The sequence below is a fragment of the Amphiura filiformis genome, chromosome 4 (assembly GCF_039555335.1).
Source record: "Amphiura filiformis chromosome 4, Afil_fr2py, whole genome shotgun sequence".
NCBI classification, from domain to species: Eukaryota; Metazoa; Echinodermata; class Ophiuroidea; order Amphilepidida; family Amphiuridae; genus Amphiura; species Amphiura filiformis.
In genome coordinates, this window is record NC_092631.1 from 65,704,780 (window position 1) to 65,728,111 (window position 23,332).

Genomic DNA, 23,332 nt, shown 5'->3' on the forward strand with positions numbered 1-23,332 from the left:
GATGCAAAACTTGTCGGTTTGTCTATAACACTGCTACAATCAACAGTCCCAAAGATAACTTTAACATCAAAGGTGACTTCACTTGCACCACTAAGGACTGCATATATGCCATTACGTGTCGAAAATGCGCTTCAGTGTACATCGGTGAAACTGGACGAATGATATCAGAATGTTTTCGGGAACATCTCAGAGATACCAACAGAGGGGACATCTCCAAACCAGTTGCTAAACATTTTTCAAAGAATGGTCACAGCCAGGAAGACATGCAAATTACTGGACTCAAAAAATGCCACGGTAACACGGCAAGTCGCCGCAAAGATGAACAGCAGCTAATTTTCAATTTAGGAACACTTACGCCTTCAGGAATGAACATTGATTTTCCGTCGTTAGGCCCTTCGCGTTTTTTGTGCTTCCCCGTTCGTGTTTTTTGTGCTTTCCCGCTCACGTTTTTTATGCTTCCCCGCTCGCGTTTTTTGTACTTTTCCGCTCACGCTTTCGTCCCTCACTCGCACACGCGTTTATCATCGTTCATTCCTTGCGTATGTTTTGTTTTCACAAGTATTATATCATGGCTATGAAAAAGGCCTATGGCGAAAGCTACTTTTACTTTTGTATATGTGACCCTCGGCACAACTGAGCCCGGATGTCGCCAGTGCCACTATTGAGATATGCTCCATCGAACTTAACAATAAACAATAGGAAACAAAGGATTTATTGACTGTTTTATTGATTTTTCACTACTTAAATGGCAAGTACTATAGACATGATATACATCATTTTAAAGCTAATTTCAAGCAGAATATTTTGGTTGAATATCTCAAAAATGATGATTGGCGACTTCAGGGCTCAGTTGTGCCGAGGGGTCACATATGTAAACATTGCCTATTATAAAGATGAATGTCAAACTGAAAAATCCATACTGTTGCAAAATTATGGGCTTTTATTCTATGATGTTTTATAGATGAGTTGACTTCTGACATCATTCCCTGGCAGTATGCACGCGCATCAACACAATTTCCATTGTTTTTAGCCTGACAGTATGAGCGTGCCATCATATTTTGTTCAGGGCCCATGCTTTTAAAACTCCTGCCATATCACAATAAGGCTATTGAACAGTGTAGTGGTTGTATACAGTTCGCTCAAGCATATCGATATACCAGTGCCTTGCTTTTGTTGATAAACATTGAGGTCAACTTATAATACTGTTTCAGCCATCTTATTTGTGACCATCACATCAACGGTGGCCCTTGCAAGAAAAATCAAATGAGAAAATACTGTCATCTTAAGTAGAATTTTATCAGCTTTATTTTGAGACATCACTCGTCAAAGTTGATCAAGGCATTCAGATTTTTATAGGTGGAAATATTAAGTCATGATTTCTTTTATGTTCTATATGCATGATTTGATCCATATCTTGAAAAGCCGTTTGCTACAAAGTCACACCCCTTTTTTATGTGACTGGTCCTATTTTTGCCTGTCACAAATCCCATAAGCCTTTGTGAGTACACCTGAAATGTCATCATTTGACGTCACACCGACTTGCAATGCGCAGTAACGATGTTTGCTAAACCGATGTGCGCCATTGCGCACATCAGGGTGATGTCAAATGACAACAACTCGGGTGTACTCGCAAAGGTTTAAGCGATTTACCGAACAGGTCAATTAAAGCTGATAGGGTCACAAACCAACTTGTTATTGTTGTATGAATGTTATTGCCATCCTACCTGAAGTAGAGGAACGGATGCATGTTTTTTGGCAGGTAAGTTGCATACACAGTTTCTACAGCCTTACGTATGCTGGACGAATCCACCAAACGATCTGAAAAAAACAAATAGTACACAATCAATATTAGTTGTCAACAGCTGGGTGATAGGCCGGGGCTAGTAAATATCTTAAACAGGGCATAATTTAGTGTAGACAATTTGTGACACGATCTGGTCCATGGGGGTCAAAGGAGGCATTTTTGAAAATTGAGTTACTATTATTATTACCTTATACATACATCAGGCTATCATATACTGAAAACATCAAAGGTCTAATATCTTTGGTTCTAAAGTTATTAAGTTTTGTGATGCCTAGTTTCTTATGTATTTTATTGTTTTTTACTCCATATTTTTGTCTGAATCTCAATTTGATATTTGCCGCCTTTGGCCCCCATGGACCAGATCATGTCACATTTGTGTATCAAAAACTAACAAATTTCCAAATTTGTATAGCAATTGTGTCATTTTACATGCAAAATACCATAAAATTGTGTTGTACTTTTCTTAAAATGTGGAGCATTTTGCTATACAATACCAGCTATATTATGCCCTGATCTTAAATTGTGTTTGTTAGCAACCTTGTCATTATGTAGGTGTTACTTTTCCCAATGCAACCGGGAATCAATGAATTTGGTGATAGGTAAGAATAGAGCCCTGCTTGGCATGGTTTTTGTTACCCCAATCCTGGCATGATATCAAACGAATGCCAGACAACTCGCCCCAAATACAACTCGCCCCAGCGGACAACTCGCCCCAACGGACAACTCGCCCCACGTATACAAACTGGTCCCACGAACAACTCGCCCAATGATAAGTGTACGCAGAGAATATCTTCTCTAGCATTCGTAACTTAGAAGAAGATTTTATCAAACTGCTACACAGGGATAGAACAACTATATGAACATAATAATTGGCAATATTTTGTGATTAGGCCTATTGCTGAAAGTTTCGGTCAAATTTGACAACTTGTTAGTATATGTGATAGCGCACGAACGGAAATTCGCACATAAGTCATGTCAATCGGCATTGAAACATCAGTAGAATACACACACTCGGTAGTAGGCCTATAAATTAACTTGTGTTTCATAATACTAAGTAGTAAATAGAAAACAGCATACCAATTAATATTCTTGGGTATGTCAAGTCTAAAAGTTGCAAAAGTAAGCAAAATTGCCGCCATGATTTCGATCACCCGGGCGATCACCGTACAGCGAAACCTGTCGAATTCCACTACCACGACACTGGTCAAATTGCCGTGAATCGCGATGTTCTTTGCACGTTTTTCCACTCTTATTTTTAATTATGTTAACTTCATACTTTTTATAATAGTGTTAAACATGTAATAATTTGAATATGATATGGCAAAAAAACTCATTATTAAAATTAAGAAAAAAAAACGCTTGTGAGTTTTGTGTATTTTTATTTTACCGACTCAAACTCACTTAAAATTTTAAAAAAACACCTCAAAATAAGTTTGAGATGTTCAAAACTTCCAAAACCTGCAGTCTTATAAACATATTAAATCAGAGAAGATCTTCTTTGACATAGGCCTATGAAACTATTAAAAGGACTGAAAAATATTTTCATATATTTCACATATCATTTTTTTAAAGACAAATGCGCACATCTAGCCAAACAAACGCCAGTAGCAGCAGCTTCTGAGATATTTTGTGGGTTCCGTGCTGTGCACTGAAGTGACATTTCCCCCCTTTTTACACCGCGTGTTAGCGACGGATTATTTGCTGCCACTTACACGGAAACGCCGGGTGTGATATGTGTTCAATCAATGCTCCCAAGGCCAAGCACGCGAAGTGCCAGAACACACCGACGGCGTACCTTGCTTGACAAGTCCCCGGGCCCGTGGCCGCCCGCTTTACACACTGATGTCCCGGGACTGATTTACGATCGATTGCTTGACAAGTCCCCTGGTCAAGTAGTCTGCTCACTGCTCTCAATTTACAATTCATTGATACCGCAAGAATTACGGGTCGTGTTTTGTGTTTGTGACGGAGGCACGGGAGGCAGTGCCGCGAAGAAGAAAAATGCAATGATTTTGTTTGCAAAACTGGTTAAAGCCTAGTATTAATATGATTTTGTTCTAATTTTAATTTGTTATTTTTTTGGTCATTCTAAACTGTGGTGTCTATAGAACACCACAGTTTAGAATGACCAGAAAACTTTCCTGACAGTTGTTACTATAATAATATTTGGCAAAGAATATCCAAATTAAAATTAGACCGAAATCGTATTAATACTAGGCTTTAACCAGTTTTACAAACAAAATCATTGCATTTTTTTCTTCTTCACGGCACTACCTCCCGATACGCCTCCGCCGCAAAAAAACCAAGTGAACCAAAAAACAAACAAAAAAACACGACCAGTAATTCTCGGGGGCTTAATCAAATTGAGAGCATACTACTTGACCCGGTGACTTGTCGAGCAATCGATCGTACATCAGTGTATAAAGCACGCGGCCGCGGGCCCGGGAACTTATCAAGCAAGGTACCGTTACGCCGTCGGTGTGTTCTGGCACTTGCGTGCGTATCACGGTACCATACCCGGCGTTTCCGTGTAAGTGGCAGCAATAATCCACCGCTCACACGCAGTGCAAAAAGAGGGTCGAAAGTCAGTGCACAGCACGGAACCGACAAAATATCTCGCGAAGCTGCTGCTGGCGTCTGTTTTGCTAGTTGTGCTCATTTGTCTTTGAAAAATTTGCCAAATATTTTCAGTCCTTTTAATAGTTTTGTTATGTCAAAGAAAATCTTCTCTGATTTAATGTTTGTAGGACTGCAAGTTTTGAACATCTCAAACTGAGTCGGTAAAATAAAAATACACAAAACTCGCAAGCGTTTTTGTTGTTGTTGTTGTTTTATTATTTTTTTTATATAATGTTTAGTTTTGCCATATTATATAGGCCTACTTTGAGAAGGTTATTTTACGATAGATTCTTTACGGTATATCTCGGCATGACATAATTATTATATTACGTCCTTCACACAATAAAACGAAAATAATTACAACATGCAAAGAACGTCGCGATCGACGGCTGTTTAACAAGTGTCATGGTAGTGGAATTCAACAGATTTCGCTGTACGGTGATCGCACGGGTGATCGACATTCTGGCGTCAAATTTGCTTAATTTTGCAACTTTTGGACTTGCCATACCCAAGAATATAAATTGGTATGTTGTTTTCTATTGACTACTTATTAATTACTACTCGAGTTGATGAGTGTGTGTATTCTACTGACGTTACTGAATGCCGATGTGCGACTTGCCGTTCGTGCCAAAGTATAAGTTGTCAAATATTGACCGAAATTTCAAGCAATAATTATCACAAAATTTGGCCAATTAGGCCTAATGGTGTTCAAGTAGTTGTGGATATACCATTGTTCTATCCCTAGCCAGTGATAAAACCTTACACGTATGCTAGAGAAGATATTCTCTGCGCATACACTTATCACTGGTGCGAGTTTGTATGTGTGTTACTGCTGGGGCGAGTTGTCCGTTGGGGCGAGTTGTCTGCGGGGCCAGTTATCCAGCGTTGGGGCGAGTTGTATTTGGGGCGAGTTGTCTGGTTTCCATATCAAACATGACCCATCCCAAACATTTTGCAGCTATCACAACTGACCGATTTTTGGTTCACCTGCTGACATACAGGTAACAGGTTGCTGAATACAGCAACCAGTCTGTGCATGACATTCACTATTCTAATCTACAAATCACAGCTGACTCCCGCTTATGCACAGATTCCATATTACATGCAACATGATATTGTCATTCAGTGATTCATGCATTTCTTATGTTATGATGTGTGTAATATACTTACGATTAATGAAGAGCAAAAAGATGCATTTCTTGACAGAGTAATTAGCATTGGAAATTTGTCCATCCAATTTGAAAGACAGCTTGGTGTTTTCATGTTTAACTTCTATCAACTCCCTGTTGGAATGTACAATGAAAGACATAAAGAAACATTAAATCCACAAAATGAACAGAAAATCACAAATATATAAGTCATCTCTTCAATAGCATGAATACTAACCTAGCAACTGATGGGCCAAACACTGTCCTGATGTTATCTACTATTCGCTACTTGCACGGTTCCGCCATTATGCACTATGTGCGGGAGAGCCTCGAACTGGCAGCATACATGAAAGGAAGAATTATGTAACCTTACACAGAACGTTATGACTAGTTCAATTCCCATTCATGTATGCTGCCAGTTCGAGAGGCTCTCCCCACATAGTGCATAATGGCGGAACCGCAAGTAGCTTAATAGTAGCATGAATACTAACCTAGCAACTGAAGGGCCAAACACTGTCCTGATGTTATCTACTATAGTAGCATGAATACTAACCTAGCAACTGAAGGGCCAAACACTGTCCTGATGTTATCTACTATAGTAGCATGAATACTAACCTAGCAACTGAAGGGCCAAACACTGTTCTGATGTTATCTACTATAGTAGCATGAATACTAACCTAGCAACTGAAGGGCCAAACACTGTCCTGATGTTATCTACTATAGTAGCATGAATACTAACCTAGCAACTGAAGGGCCAAACACTGTCCTGATGTTATCTACTATAGTAGCATGAATACTAACCTAGCAACTGATGGGCCAAACACTGTCCTGATGTTATCTACTATAGTAGCATGAATACTAACCTAGCAACTGATGGGCCAAACACTGTCCTGATGTTATCTACTATAGTAGCATGAATACTAACCTAGCAACTGAAGGGCCAAACACTGTCCTGATGTTATCTACTATAGTAGCATGAATACTAACCTAGCAACTGAAGGGCCAAACACTGTCCTGATGTTATCTACTATAGTAGCATGAATACTAACCTAGCAACTGATGGGCCAAACACTGTTCTGATGTTATCTACTATAGTAGCATGAATACTAACCTAGCAACTGATGGGCCAAACACTGTCCTGATGTTATCTACTATAGTAGCATGAATACTAACCTAGCAACTGATGGGCCAAACACTGTCCTGATGTTATCTACTATAGTAGCATGAATACTAACCTAGCAACTGATGGGCCAAACACTGTCCTGATGTTATCTACTATAGTAGCATGAATACTAACCTAGCAACTGATGGGCCAAACACTGTCCTGATGTTATCTACTATAGTAGCATGAATACTAACCTAGCAACTGAAGGGCCAAACACTGTTCTGATGTTATCTACTACTAGTGCACCTGCGGCTATGAGAGCCCAGATGCTGTGAGAGCACTGGCATGATAGCGATACTGTTTGACCCCAGATGACCTTTGAACTTGGATGACCTTGGTGCAATTTTTTTTTTTGTTTTTTTCAGTCATACTGAAGGATTCCACCACCTATCAAGTTTAAGCCCAATAGGGCAAAGTTTAAATTTAGCCCCTACATGACCTTTGACCTCGGTTGACCTCAATTTTGTTTTTGCATATATTCCCTCGTAGCAAGGATTGCACCCACCAAGTTTGAACCCGATAGGACAAAGTTTGAAATCCATGACCTTTGACCTTTGACCTCGGATGACCTCCATATAATGTTTTTCATGCTCCCCTCATATGAAGGTTTCGACCCACCAAGTTTGAACCCGATCGGACAAAGTTTGCAATTTGACCCCTCCGTAATGACCTTTGACCTCGGTTGACCTCGCTTTTATTTTGGACATATATTTCCCTCCTATCAAGGATCCCACCCACCAAGTTTGGGCCCGATCGGACAAAGTTTGAAATCTGTGACCTTTGACCTTGACCTCCGATGACCTTCAAAACTACCCGGTAAACAGCGCACGCCCGGTACCCATCTATGTCCGAAATTATCGGAATGATGCGTCGAAGCGCGGAGAAACGCATTGCCATCGAACACACAGAGCTCATTATTTTCTTAATGCTAGTGCACCTGTAGCTTTGCAGCAATGCATTCTGGGTAGACATTACAGTGCATTTCAAATTGGGCAAACAGCCAAAAGCTGAATGAAACTTGTCCAGAGTTGCCCATTACACATCTTTGTATCCACTTGCTGCTGCTTTTGCTATCCAGTTGGGGTATTTTCCCCCCTAGATGACCTTTGACCTCGAGGGGGCCCTTCGAAAACCACCCTGTCAACATGCTTTTCCTGTCACCTATCCATATCCGAAATTTCGGCTCCATGCGTCGACGCGCGGCGGAACGCATAGCCGGACAGACAGACAGATAGATAGATAGATACACAGATAGACAGAGACCGCTTATTATTTTATTAGTACTAGTGCACCTGCAGCTGTGAGAGCCCTGATGCTGTGAGAGCACTGGCATGATAGCGATACTGTTTGACACCTCGGTGTCATTTTTTCATGCTCCCCTCATACGAAAAGATTCCACCTATCAAGTTTAAGCCCAAGAGGGCAAAGTTTAAATTTAGCCCCTAGATGACCTTTGACCTCGGTTGACCTCAATTTTGTTTCATGCATATATTCCCTCGTATAAAGGATTCCACCCACCAAGTTTGAGCCCGATAGGACAAAGTTTGAAATCCATGACCTTTGACCTTTGACCTCGGATGACCTCCATATAATGCTTTTCATGCTCTCCTCATACTGAAGGATTCCACCCACCAAGTTTGAGCCCGATCGGACAAAGTTTGAAATTTGACCCTCCGTAATGACCTTTGACCTCGCTTGACCTCGATTTTATTTGGGCATATATTCCCCTCAGTATCAAGGATTCCAGCCACCAAGTTTGGGCCCGATCGGGGCCCGATCGGCCAAAGTTCAAAATTTTGACCTTTGACCTTGACCTCCGATGACCTTCCAAACCACACGGTCAACATGCTTTTCCTGGCACCTACCCATGTCCCAAATATCACATCGATGCGGCAAAGCACGACGAAACGCATAGCCGGACACACAGACAGAGCTTATGATTATTATAGTACTAGTGCACCTGCAGCTGTAATGGCCCTGTAGCTATTAGGGCACCATTTGCATGATAGACACACTTTTGACCCCAGATGACCTTTGACCTCGGTTGACCTCAATTTTGTTTTTAGCATATATTCCCCTCATATCAAGGATTCCACCCACCAAGTTTGAGCCCGATAGGACAAAGTTTGAAATCCATGACCTTTGACCTCGGATGACCTCCATATAATGTTTTTTATGCTTCTCTCATGTGAAGGATTCCATCCACCAAGTTTGAGCCCAATCAGACAAAGTTTGCAATTTGACCCCTCCGTAATGACCTTTGGCCTCGGTTGACCTCGATTTTATTTTGGGCATATATTCCCTCGTATCAAGGATCCCACCCACCAAGTTTGAGCCCGATCGGACAAAGTTTGAAATTTGACCCCTCCGTAATGACCTTTGACCTCGGTTGACCTCGATTTAATTTTGGGCATATATTCCCCTCATATCAAGGATCCCACCCACCAAGTTTGAGCCCGATCGGACAAAGTCTGAAATTTGACCTCTCCGTAATGACCTTTGACCTCGGTTGACCTCGATATTATTTCGCGCATTATATTCCCCTCGTATCAAGGATTCCACCCACCAAGTTTGAGCCCGATCGGACAAAGTTTGAAATTTTGACCTTTGACCTTGACCTCCGATGACCTTCAAAACCACATGGACAACATGCTTTTCCCAATACCTATCTATATCCGAAATTTCAGCGCCATGCGTTGAAGCGCGGCGAAACGCATAGCCGGACAGACAGATAGATAGATAGACAGATAGACAGATAGAGACCGCTTATTATTTTATTAGTACTAGTGCACCTGCGGCTGTGAGAGCCCAGATGCTGTGAGTGCACAGGCATGAGAGCGATACTGTTTGATCCCAGATGACCTTTGACCTATCAAGTTTAAGCCCAATAGGGCAAAGTTTAAATTTAGCCCCTACATGACCTTTGACCTCGGTTGACCTCAATTTTGCTTTGCGCATATTCCCCTCCTATCAAGGATTGCACCCACCACGTTTGAACCCGATAGGACAAAGTTTGAAATCCATGACCTTTGACCTTTGACCTCGGATGACCTTCATATAATGTTTTTCATGCTCCCCTCATACAAAGGTTTCGACCCACCACGTTTGAGCCCGATCGGACAAAGTTTGAAATTTGACCCCTCCGTAATGACCTTTGACCTCGGTTGACCTCGATTTTATTTCGCGCATTATAGTCCCCGCCTATCAAGGATTCCACCCACCAAGTTTGGGCCCGATCAGACAAAGTTTGAAATTTTGACCTTTGACCTCGACCTCCGATGACCTTCAAAACCACATGCCCAACATGCTTTTCCCGATACCTACCTATATGCGAAATTTCAGCGCGATGCGTCAAGCACGGTAAACGCATAGCCGGACAGACAGATAGATAGACAGATAGACAGATACAGCCCGCTTATTATTTTATTAGTATTTTGCGCATATATTCCCCTCGCATCAAGGATTCCACCCACCAATTTTGAGCCCGATAGGACAAAGTTTGAAATCCATGACCTTTGACCTTTAACCTCGGATGACCTCCATATAATGTTTTTCATGCTCCCCTCGTACGAAGGTTTCGACCCACCAAGTTTGAGCCCGATTGGACAAAGTTTGAAATTTGACCCCTCCGTAATGACCTTTGACCTCGGTTGACCTTGATTTTATTTCGCGCATTATATTCCCCTCCTATCAAGGATTCCACCCACCAAATTTGGGCCTGATTGGACAAAGTTTGAAATTTTGACCTTTGACCTTGACCTCCGATGACCCTCAAAACCACATGGCCAACATGCTTTTCCCAATACCTACCTATATCCAAAATTTCAGCACGATGCGTCAAGTGCGCGTAAACGCTTTATAGCCGGACAGACAGACAGACAGATAGATACACAGATACACAGATAGACAGATAGACAGATAGAGACCGCTTATTATTTTATTAGTATAGATAGATAGATAGTAGATAGATAGATAGATGTGAGGGCCCTGAAGCTGTGACAGCACCAGCAACATGATGGCATACTGTTTGAAGGTTTATATCAGCAATTTCAAACATATTGGGGAATCCCCCATATTCTACTCCATTGCTTCCAGTAGGGAGCCTTGTGTGGTACCTGCAGCTACTGCAGATACATGTACATTATTTCTTTGAAAGTAAAATAACTCTTGTCCCTTGTGGTCTCTGGCAATACTCCAGGAATGAATAAATGAATGACCTATTCACCCATAAAGGCACCACGCTGCTTGGGCAACTTGAGACATGTTGAGAATCGTCTACTGGATTATTTTTATCCAGTTGTTTGTTATCCACTTAAGGTATTTTCCCCCCGAGATGACCTTTGACTTTGAGGGGCCTTTCCAAAACCTCCCCATCAACAGCGCATGCCTGGTACCCATCTGTATCCGAAATATTGGGCCGATCGTCGAGCCTGGCGAAACTCATAGCCGGACAGACACACAACGGCTATTATTTTAGTAGTAGAGATAGATAGATAATGACCTTTGACCTCGGTTGACCTCAATTTCATTTCGGGCATATATTCCCCTCGCACCAAGGATTCCACCCACCAAGTTTGAGCCCGATCGAACAAAGTTTGAAATTTAACCCCTCCGTAATGACCTTTGACCTCGGTTGACCTCAATTTCATTTCGGGCATATATTCCCCTCGCACCAAGGATTCCACCCACCAAGTTTGAGCCCGATCGGACAAAGTTTGAAATTTGACCCCTCCGTAATGACCTTTGACCTCGGTTGACCTCGATTTTATTTCGGGCATATATTCCCCTCGCACCAAGGATTCCACCCACCAAGTTTGAGCCCGATCGGACAAAGTTTGAAATTTGACCCCTCCGTAATGACCTTTGACCTCGGTTGACCTCAATTTCATTTCGGGCATATATTCCCCTCGCACCAAGGATTCCACCCACCAAGTTTGAGCCCGATCGGACAAAGTTTGAAATTTGACCCCTCCGTAATGACCTTTGACCTCGGTTGACCTCGATTTTATTTTGGGCATATATTCCCCTCGCACCAAGGATTCCATCCACCAAGTTTGAGCCCGATCGGACAATTGGTTGTGCAATATACTGCAAGTTATATACTGCAAGCCCAATACTGCTGCAAGGCCAATACTGTAGCTTTGCAGCAATGCATTCTGGGTAGACATTACAGTGCATTTTCAATTTGGGCAAAGAGCCAAAAGCTGAATGAAACTTGTCCAGAGTTGCCCATTACACATCTTTGTATCCACTTGCTGCTGTTTTTGCTATCCAGTTGGGGTATTTTCCCCCCTTGATGACCTTTGACCTCGAGGGGTCCCTTGAAACCACCGGTCAACATGCTTTTCCCATCACCTATGCATATCCGAAATTTCGCTCGATGTGTTGAAGCACGGTAAACGCATAGCCGGACAGACACACAGACAACGGCTATTATTTTAGTATAGTAGATAGATAGTAGCATGAATACTAACCTAGCAACTGAAGGGCCAAACACTGTTCTGATGTTATCTACTATAGTAGCATGAATACTAACCTAGCAACTGAAGGGCCAAACACTGTCCTGATGTTATCTACTATAGTAGCATGAATACTAACCTAGCAACTGAAGGGCCAAATACTGTTCTGATGTTATCTACTATAGTAGCATGAATACTAACCTAGCAACTGATGGGCCAAACACTGTTCTGATGTTATCTACTATAGTAGCATGAATACTAACCTAGCAACTGAAGGGCCAAATACTGTTCTGATGTTATCTACTATAGTAGCATGAATACTAACCTAGCAACTGAGGGGCCAAACACTGTTCTGATGTTATCTACTATAGTAGCATTCTGTGGTGTCCTCACATCAGCAGTACTCTCACCTTGCTGCAAAAAGAGAAGAAATGTTGATATATTCATTTCAGACTTGTTGTAAAGAAACACATAAATGACAGAAGCAACTAGAATTATGTGGTTCATAATTAAATATGAAGCCCAGCTAAATTTCAACTTCAAAACTAATCAGATACAAAAAGGCTATTTATTTTAAAAACTATTGCCCATGATTTCTTACCTTTTTCAGTGTGAATGCAACCCCGGCGTTGTGTATGGCATAGCGACTCACTACCTCTACTATTTTGCCATGTTCTTCACCTGGACTTTTAAGAGCTTTCCTACGAGTTGCTACATTGTAAAATAAATCCTCAACCTATAATAGTAATAATATAATGAGATCAGGTAAAATGATTGACAATGTTATCCTCCCACATGAAAGCTTGTATTTTTCTCTCAACTCAAGTGAAAGTTTAGGCCGGAAATGTGTGTTTAGATGGTATGAATAAAAACATGGTAGTTTGGTGGTACCCACAACAAAAGTCTCTCTTTTTTTTCTCTTTTTTGGCTTTTAGATTCCAAATTGGAATTGAAAAAAACTCAAAACTTTGAATAAAAATGTTTGGGTGATGAGCTTAATGCAAGGTAGAAAACATGATATATCATACACCATCCATATTTAAATGCTTAAAATATTGAAACTGGGCATTGGATTTTGATTTCATTCTTAAAGATGTAACCAGGAACAAATTTCTTGCCAAACAAAATCTATATTTATTTCAAAGAAACTTTATAACAAAACCCATCAAAATGGAAAATGAATGACTTTCATGTGGTAGGAAACTAAAAATACAACTTGGCCTACATCTGAATACCAAAACGAGGATAAGTTAAATTTAAGCCCTCTGATTTATTTCTGAAGGATGAGTATTTACCTATAATTCTAAATGAACAATATGGAGGGATGCTGCTATTACATTCAGATTTTTTTCCACGCCAATACCCCAAAAAGTTGCCACAGATCCACCAGGAATTGAACTTGTGACCTTATGCACCAAAGATGAGTACTCTAACCATCAGGTGCCAATCATGTTATGTGTTCAAGATGCACCAGGTTCACTGCCCACTTTTTAAATATATTAGACTTACTGATATTTGTGTCCCTTTGTTGCCTGCACATGGTTTAACTGGAGCTTTTAGTTTACCATCTAGGTAACCTCCCCTGAAAGAAACATATTGACAGGCATATTATGTGACGTTTTTGCTACAAGAAACATATGAACAATTTGGTTGGCATATGATAGTGGTAACTCATAACATCTTTTATATGTTAATAACTGTGTATTTAATACTTGCTGAGAGAAAAACGACACAATAATATGAATATATATTCTTCTGTTTTCTGATTGGCTGCCACATCAGGAGTGTATGAAGTATCGATATAGAATTGATGCGCACAACATTGGGCACAGCACCAACTTATATACCAAGTGTGATTGGCACATGCTTTTGTGCACATGCTCAAAATGGACAAAAATTGCAAAATATACCAATGGCTGACCCAAAAGTATTTGAAAGCTTGACTCTGGATAAAATTCAACTTATATTACCAATTACAACCCAGACAATTTTGAGGTTGTTTATTTTCACCATTACTTTTCTAAAAGATCAGTTGAAGACAGATTGCTAGTTAGTGCATCATAAAAACCACCCGACTGAATGCAGAAAGATACATTTCAGAGCAAACTGCAAACTCACTTGTATGCACACTTGGCATCTAGGGTTCTTGTTGTAATTGTCACATGTGCAACATGGCTTATACTTGCTAGAGCCTGCAAAAGATAAAATATTGTATAACCAAATAAATGTTTACGAAAAATCAAGGCTCCCGCTAGCCTTCAAAAACTCTGCATCCGATCGGACGCACAACTGTAAAACCTGGTTGGGAAATGTGCGTCCCACAATATTTTTGTGCGTCCGTACGTTTTACAAGGCTTCTGGTTGTCTCAGTTTGATGCAAATATTTGACTTATTTCCTTCCATTTTTCTGATGAGATTTTAAAGATTTATGTAAATGTTATTCTCAATAACAAATTACGTGAATGTAAACTTGCTGACTCTGTACGATAATTAAGAAATGTAATTTCGCTCTCGTGTTTTGAGCTTAATAAGCTTCACATGTGGCCTTGCCGGAAGAATTTCCATTGACAGTCAGACTTAACCCCCGGAAGTTGTTTGCAAAATACATAGTCTCCACCGCAGCCAGTTTGGTTCCGCTCCCTCCTCAAAATGTTTCCATGGAGGGAGAGTAACCAAACTGGCTGCGTAGAAGACTACAAAATAAGGTCAATAATGCTGATTACTGATTGGTCTGTTGCTAATTTAATATTAATATATGCACGATCGAGATGTGAAATGTTATTTTTTAAGTTACAAAATAGGATCATTGCAAACACCAATTTGGTAAGCTTATAATCACTCATTTTTGGGCTGAATCAACTTGCGTCCAGCGGGAGCCTTGGGCAAAATAGAAGTATATGGGTGTAAACCATATAAGTGAGTTGACTTCTGACGTCATTGCCTGGCAGTATGCGCACGCATAATCACAATTTCCATTGCCTGGCAGTATGCGCAAGCATCATATTTTATATACACAAACATTTTGGTTTTGGCTCAGACTCACAAATCTTGTTTGACAAATAACATGTTTGACTGAGCAGGGATAGATTACAACGCCCTCGCCAGCTCCTGCCCGAGCACACACTCTTACCTCCCCTCTGAATCCATATGTTGCAATGCTGTTCAGATCTTCAAATTCTCTCAGCTTACTAGTAGTAAACCTCTCACAAACAATATCCATATCTTCTTTCTGAAATTTACAATATTAATCCACATAAAAATGAATCCTCCATTGCAGAGATAGACAAATGATGATATAATAGAAATAGATGCTTTATTTACTATGAAGAGGCCAAGAGAGGCTACTCCCATTCTTTTGCACATCATTCATTCAATTACTCATTTAACGCGGCTGTGCACTCTAGACATTGTTTCTTTCTCAAAATTGAGTTTTTTTGATATGTTTGTACTTTGTTATGTTTTTTATAAATACAAGGAATGAAAATCCAGATTTGTAAACTCCAACTGCAATATATTATGGATTTTATTTCACTATTCCACTCGTGTTTGAAATTGAAAAGGAAAGAAAATCTTTGTTGTACCAGCAGTGTACACGCTCGCAACAACGAATCGCGTTGCGTATCGCGCAATTTGTTAACGACAACATCGCTTACGCACGCTGACGCTTATCTGCATGCTGTGGCGCATCTTATGGAAGCACAGCGGAAGCACTGATTTCACAAAAACCTGGCGGTCAAATGGCTCCGTTTTAGTTGATAAAATGTGGGTTTTTTCAAGTTCTTTCCCCCGATTTAAATATCAAGTTATGAATGGATTTCGCTCAAACTTCTCAAGGGGCTGTGGATTTACCCGATGTTCACGTAATAATAGGTACAAAACTAAAACTGCCGCATTCTCCTGTGAGATTCGATGAAAGTGCAAAATGTGACCACTTTAAACTTCAAGCGGCCATTATTTCAATGTTCATTTTCTCGGTAAAATGACGATTTAGGTACTACGATAACTCAATAAATACAGCATCTATAGACCACTTTACATTATTGTTTATCAACAAAGGCGAGGGATTGGTCTGTCGATATGCCCGAACGAACCGCTTCACTGTTCAATGGCTTTCTTGGACTATATGAAATGTGGTGGGAGATTTAAAATACACATGCCCTGAGCAGACTACGATGCGCACGCACACTGCAGGGCAAAGAACAATGGAAAGTACCATAATGCGTGCGCATACTGCCGGGCAATGACGTCACATGTCAAGTGGTCTATAGGTAAGCAAATATGATCATCGTAAAAAGCATGATCGACTCAAGAAACGGTTTTCTCATTTTTTTATATTTTGGTCTATTTCCGATTTTAGGCATCATTTTGTGCAAATAAGCGTTTGTGAATTTTACAAAGTTCAATTTGATGCCTTATATGGTCAATATCTCAAAAAATAAGGCCATAATCAAAAAAATTAAAAAAAAGTTTTTGGAATGGAGCCTCAAGATTGAGCTAAAAACAAAATAAAATATTTTGGAAAGAGTGTTTTTTTGTTATGATGTACCTAACAAATATTGCCAAAAACTCGCTTTTTTGTGATTTTCTTCATAATTGTTGTTTTTACCCCAAATCTGTATTTATATTAAGATTTATTGATGTCTTGCCTTCATAAAAATGTATATTTTTATATGTCTTGCGTAAATAATTACAAAGTTATGGCACTTTTCCTACATGCATGTCTGAGAGTACACAGCTGCCTTAATCACCCACAAACCCATCCACAGCAGTGAGGGGCGTGAAGCTGTGAAGTTACGTAAGCTTACATAAGTGCATGCTGCCGGGAACCAGGCCCATTGAAATACTGTATAAAATCATCAAGCACTATATTCCTATAATACCAGGCGTGGGTAGAAATGTTTTTTAATGAGATGACGTAGCACCTGGCAATGACTTGTTTAGACCTTTCAGATCCCCAAACGCTTCTTTTAATCATTCACAATTCAACATTTTTGGTAGAATTTTGAAAACCAACCAACTTTCTGACGCTAAATAATCTGTGTAAGAGACGGATCCAAACATGTGCGCAAGTGAGACTACAAGTATACAGTGCTTGGAAGACGATGTCAGGCTATTTTTAGATATTGCACTTTCAATTATCATGATCATGATAACCCCGATGTGATGGCCTACATTTTTGTACACTAAGGAAATTCAGGATAAAAATACTTTGATCTGACATCAGGAAATATTTCCAAGTTGTGAATTTATGGATGTAAAATGTTCACCTTCGACAGAAGGCCTTGCATGAAGCGACGCTGTCCATGTGTTGTTTACTTCAGCAGACCCGGGCAGCAGACATGCATGGGCCATGGCAGATTACAGTGGGATGTTGCATGGTCAATAATAGCTATTTTTGATATTGGAATATTCTACTTAAGGTATTAATTATGAGCAAATATCAGTGAAGAAAAGCTCAGGACAGACAGAGTAAAAGGTAATTTATGCAACCTGACTTAATAGTTATGTAGTAGTCGCCATGTCAGTATCAGTATACCGATCATGACTGTCCCAGCGATCCAACGAGTGACGACAACCACAGGGACATTTTAATTTTCAACTTTCATAAACAATATATGATAATTAACTCCAGACTCCCATGTATTGTGTTGTCAGAATATATTAAAGCTGAAATATTGTATCATAGAAAAATAACAAATTATTAATGTCTGTATAGAATGAATTTAAATTCCCATGTCATGTCTGCATATTAAAATACTTGGTCTGACTGACCTTGCACCAAGTTACGTGAATGAAAGTTTGGTGACCCCATTAACTCTTACACCAGTTAGGGAACTGCGCTGTAATGTGTGTGTCTATGGCCAACCTGTTTTCAACCTTGTACTATTATGTAAGCTCACAGCTTCAGGCCCCTCGCTGCTGTGAAACCCATCCATCCTACCCACTTACTCACTCGATCACTCACCCACATACAAACTAGCTTACTCATCCCCTCAGAAATGAAATGTGTAATTTATTTTTAAAACTTTTTAAAACAAGCAAAGCCCACTAGTGCTCAGAGGCTGCTAAATTCAAGAGATGTCAACCAGACTTTAGGGGACAGGGATATGGGAAGAGGTCCAATTTTAGATTTTAGAATTGAACCTGGGCTGCAGTGGTGAGAAGTGAGTGAGAAGACAACTACAATAACCCGTCCTCCCTGTTCCCGTGTTGCCAAATTGTGTTTGTAAGTAATACTAAACATCATGTTAGCATGTTTCATCAGAGCCAACAACATCGGCTGATGACGAGGAAGTTCCTCGAAAGCGCTCCCGGTAAGCGAAAATAAACAAGTAGTGTTGAAGTTTAATTTAATTTACTTTCATCATGTTAGCACTTTGGTCATGTTCTTGATCACATAATCATTCTCAATCTCAAAGAAGACCAGATATATGCACTACATGTCCTAATATTTCATAATAAACTTAATTTACAGACCTACCCTGATCCCTGTTCCATTGTCTTGTATTTGAAGCAGCTTCAGGCCACCTGATTTGACAGTTACTTGTATACTGGTTGCCTTGGCATCCAAGCTGGTAAGAAAACACACACAATTATCTCATCTATTATGGTCTTGTTTCTCATTCTCCAATTCAATGAAACCAGAACATGCAGAACAAGTAGTTTAGAAATCTCTGTCACAGACACATTTTTTCGTAGGTAATGTAATATTGTCAATGATCTCTTTCGTCCACAGAATAAAAAAGTAACTCTGAATAAACTAATCCATGTACAAATCAATAGAAATATTTGAGGTGAAACATTCTTTGTTATCAGTGGATGCTAGGTGGATGTTGTTGGCTTCTAACAGAATAAGTCTTGTCCAATCAGATTTTGTGTTTACAAGCTAGACCACGCCCACTAAATAAGAATGCAGCATGTTGGTGGTGTAACCAATTAGAGAATCATAACCCTGATCCATATTTACTTGTAGGGTAGGGTCAGTGATATGTGCAGGGGGGCATTCACCCAGTATTGACACTACTATTGGTACCGTACAGGGTTATTGAAATTGATAGCGACCTGGTCATCAGATTGCGACTTTTGTTATAGATGACTATAATGGTCATCTACATCTGGACTGGTATCTAAAACAAAAAGATCAATGAAGCTAGCTCTATGACAGAAACTAGTTACAGAGGGACAAATACATTTTTTGTCACTGTTCTCAATACATCTCATGATGTTATGTTTGGCCCTCTTTTGACTTACAGATGGGAAGGGAGGGGTCACAAGTTGCCTATCCATTTACCATTAGAACTTCATTGATCTTTGTGTTTGTTCCCTATTATACAAACCAATTTTCAATCATTTCTTTGAGTGCATTGGCAGGTCTTTGGATCACCTCCCCAGCAGCAATACGATTCACAACTGTCTCATCTAGCTTACGAATAACAGACGCCATCACCATTTGTTTGGTTCACGGTACCATGTCAACTTGCTGTAGATGAAGTAATCTGACAAATCAGAACACAGTTAATTGAATAAAAATTATTAAATTAAACCAGAGATGAACATATTTGTCTATTTTAAAAGCCATAATATGCACAATTTACTAAAAAATGCTGGAATCATTACTGTTATCTATTCCAACTCACAATAGATGGATGTATTTAACCGGGGGGCAGTGCTCCCACCTGTCACCCAAAGACCCCATATTTTTTTACGAACACATGATCTGTCACCCGAAGACCCCCTATTTTTCCATTTGATCTGTCACCCAAAGACCCTTATTTTTCAATTTGAACAGCAACTTTCATTTATCACTGATTTTGTTACTTATTTTGAAAAAACAAAGAAATTTGAAGCCATTTAGAACTAGAAATTTGATATTCGAGGTTTCTATGGCTACTGCCGTTTCACACCCAAAGGTTCCATTTAAAAAAGGGTCATGTTCTCACCCAATGACCCCATATTTTTTGCATTTTGCTCTCACTGAATGCCCCTTAATACTGCGAAAGTGCCAGCCCTACACCTATCCATTTCAATTTGAAGTCCCCCTTGACGTATAGCTACCATAGCAATGCTGACAGACGCGCGAGCGTATCGCGTGAGGTTTCCACCTCGACTCGCCAAGTGATATATTTTTTTGTTTTTTTTCCTGGTGATTTATAAAATTAAGTGGAAGAAATGGAACTTATATGAGCATGTGAGTATGAATGTTTTTATTCGTTCAATGGAAAGAATATATTTATTCGGTGAAATATAAACTGTTCCATTCAAGTCGGCAAAGCCTTAACCCTAACCCTACCCGTGGTTTTTTGGCTATCGGAAGGGAAAGAAGGAACGGAAAAGGAGAGAAGATGAAGAAGAAAGTCGCTTGGCACCCCCGGGATGCGAACCTCGGACCCCTCGCATGCCACGCAGAAGATCCCCAGCATGTAGCTACGCAGGTGACGTTGGCCCGTTGGTCTGATTGCGTCATCAAGTCCCGTGGAATGCATGCACGCAGAGCGGTTTTAATAGTGAGCTTTAGTGAGTCCTACCTAGTTCTGTTAGGGTTAATTGTTGAATGGTCACAATCGGTGGATCGGATTGGTTGGAATTAATGCCACATGCTTGACCTTACAGGGGTCAGAGATGCATATTCATGTATGAATGGCTGCTGGCTAAACAGCCATGCGGATATAGTATTCATCACCGGGACTGACAAATGCGACATTTTCAATGTTTGTACCGGGGAATTTCAGGCACATTACAAATTCGTCCAACCAGTAAAGGGTTGGGGATCGCATTTTTAACTATCACTAAATGTTTCGGAATTGAGGTCGGCTAAAAAGTAGACCATTTCGGGGACTGTAATTGGTGTAGATGTCACATTTTGAACAGTGAGCGATAAGTGACCAATTTGGCTTTAGCACAAGCATGACAAGTGTTTGGCCTTTAGTTACTCAGTGTGCCCATGGCATGGCTACTTTGGCCATGTGGAGTTCTATGGGGCTTAATTTCTGCTGACAACCCATCATGTCAAAATTGCTCTGGTGACCTGACAATGCATAAAAGGAACCTTGCAACAGATAATAAATAAAATAATTTTATGTAAGCTTATAATGCCTTCCGAATTCTGCACCCATGCATTGCATGACTGAGTTCACGAGCCTCAAATCAAGGATTTAGACTATTCGCATTAGCTACTTTTGACAAAATAAAACTAATCTATACTTAACTGGACTACAGGAAAAAATTCGGAAGTATGATTCACTTTAAAATAATGTTAATTTTACTTACTCGTACTCTCCCGGCGACGTTCAATGAAACCGCGAAAGTTTGCATCGTCTGACATCAACATCAAGGGCGCACACCACTCAATAAAACCATAGAATAATCCTAGATCAATTTCCCGGAAAATCTCCATAAAACTCTCCGTAGGCCTAACCCTAAATATAACCTGCGTTTGTTTTATTAGCCATTCATTATTTATGCGTCATGTTGATGAGGCCCGTACGCAGGGGGGGTGCGGGGGGTGCGACCGCACCTCCCCAAATTTGCAAAAGTATACAAAAAGTCCCAAAATCTAAGAATTTGCGAGCGTAGCGAGTAAAAAATTCAGGTTTTTTAGGTTTTTTTTGTTCAAAAAAGGCCCAAAATTTGGGGGGAAAAAGTCCACTTTTCACAAAATCGCCCCCCCTTTGGAAAAAAGTCCACTTTTTCAAAACCAGCCCCCCCAAAAAAAATCCTGCGTACGGGCCTGATGTTGATGATAAAATTCTAGGAATTATGCAATTTATTTATACTACTACCTACTGACGACAGTAATTATGGCATTGTCGGAGTCTGAATTCAGTTTGGGCCAATAATGCTATCTAGGCATGTATGTAATTTATTATTGCTATCTACTGAAGACAGTAATTATTTAATTTATTATAACTCTCTACCGAAGACAGTAATATAACATGCAATTTATTATAGCTATCTACTGAAGACAATAGTTATAGCCAATTATGTTATTTGGGTCTGAAATCATTATGGGCACTACACTGTTGAGTCGGTATAGTTGGGTTGGGGAACAGGGTTGGGGTGAAGGGGACATTTGTAGTCACTTTGGGGTCAGGGATCATTTGGCATCGCTTTGATTTGACTATATAGGCTTACTATCATTATTACCTACTGATGACAGTAATTATGCCACTGGCGGGTCTAAATTCATTTTGGGCCACTATTATTATTATTACTAGGCCTATCTACTGAAAAAAGGAAGTATGAAATTTATTATCACTATCTATTGAAGATAGTAATAATATTATTACAAAATGCATCATTGCTATCTACTGGAGACAGTAATTATAAGTGAAAACAGTAATTATGTAACTTGCTTTTGTTGTCTACCGGAGAACGTGATCAATTATTCTTATTGCTATGGGTCTATCTACTGAAGACAGTAATTATATGATTTATTATTGCTATCTACTGAAGACAATAATTATGTCAAGTTATTAGGCCTATATAGGGGGCCTACTGAAAACAGCAATTATGTAATTTATTATTGCTATCTGCTGAAGATAGGAATTATATAATTTATTATTAGGGCCTACTATTATTATTATTATTAAAGCACATTTCTATAGCGCGCTACAAATAACACAGCGCTTTTGCTCCAAAACAAAATACATAAGAAAAATAAAATAAAAACAACAACAATAAATTACACATTAGGAAAAAGATATGTCTTCAGAAGCCGTTTGAAAGCAGCCACAGATAACAGATTCCGCTGACCAATCCTATCTACTGAGGACAGTCATAGTGTATAGGCCTAATTTAGTATTGCTATCTATTCTATTGAAGACAGTCATTTTGCATGTTATTAGTCTGAATTATTATGAGCCATTGGAGTCAGTGGTCATTCTTGGCTTTATCATTAGGATCAGAGATCATTTGGGGGTGAAATGGGGCATTTGGGGGTCACTTTGTGTTTTGGTCAGGGATCATTTGAAGTCGTTTTGGCGTCAGAGGTCATTTTGGTCACTATAAAGACCGGCCAATTGTGGTCACTTTGTGGAGAATGGTCGTTTGGGGTCACTCTGGTGTCAGAATGATCTTGAAGTCAGGGGTCAATTTTGGGGTCATAAAATAATAAATTACATTATTTACTATCTACCGG

At 39.9% G+C, this 23,332-nt stretch overlaps 1 protein-coding gene across 1 annotated transcript in view; it reads right to left on the bottom strand.

The window, feature by feature from the left end:
- The window catches only part of LOC140151211 (DNA mismatch repair protein Mlh1-like), a 32,580-nt gene extending 11,068 nt beyond the window's left edge, over window positions 1–21,512 (bottom strand). Inside the window, exons 1-10 of the mRNA XM_072173468.1 lie at window positions 21,463–21,512; window positions 19,533–19,691; window positions 18,677–18,767; window positions 15,326–15,424; window positions 14,314–14,387; window positions 13,705–13,777; window positions 12,797–12,931; window positions 12,521–12,609; window positions 5,594–5,706; window positions 1,725–1,818 (exon numbers count right to left, since the gene is read on the bottom strand). Coding sequence (XP_072029569.1) covers window positions 1,725–1,818; window positions 5,594–5,706; window positions 12,521–12,609; window positions 12,797–12,931; window positions 13,705–13,777; window positions 14,314–14,387; window positions 15,326–15,424; window positions 18,677–18,767; window positions 19,533–19,645 — 881 coding nt within the window. The 5' untranslated portion in view covers window positions 19,646–19,691; window positions 21,463–21,512. The remainder of the gene's footprint in view (window positions 1–1,724; window positions 1,819–5,593; window positions 5,707–12,520; window positions 12,610–12,796; window positions 12,932–13,704; window positions 13,778–14,313; window positions 14,388–15,325; window positions 15,425–18,676; window positions 18,768–19,532; window positions 19,692–21,462) is intronic.
- Window positions 21,513–23,332: the final 1,820 nt, after the last annotated feature.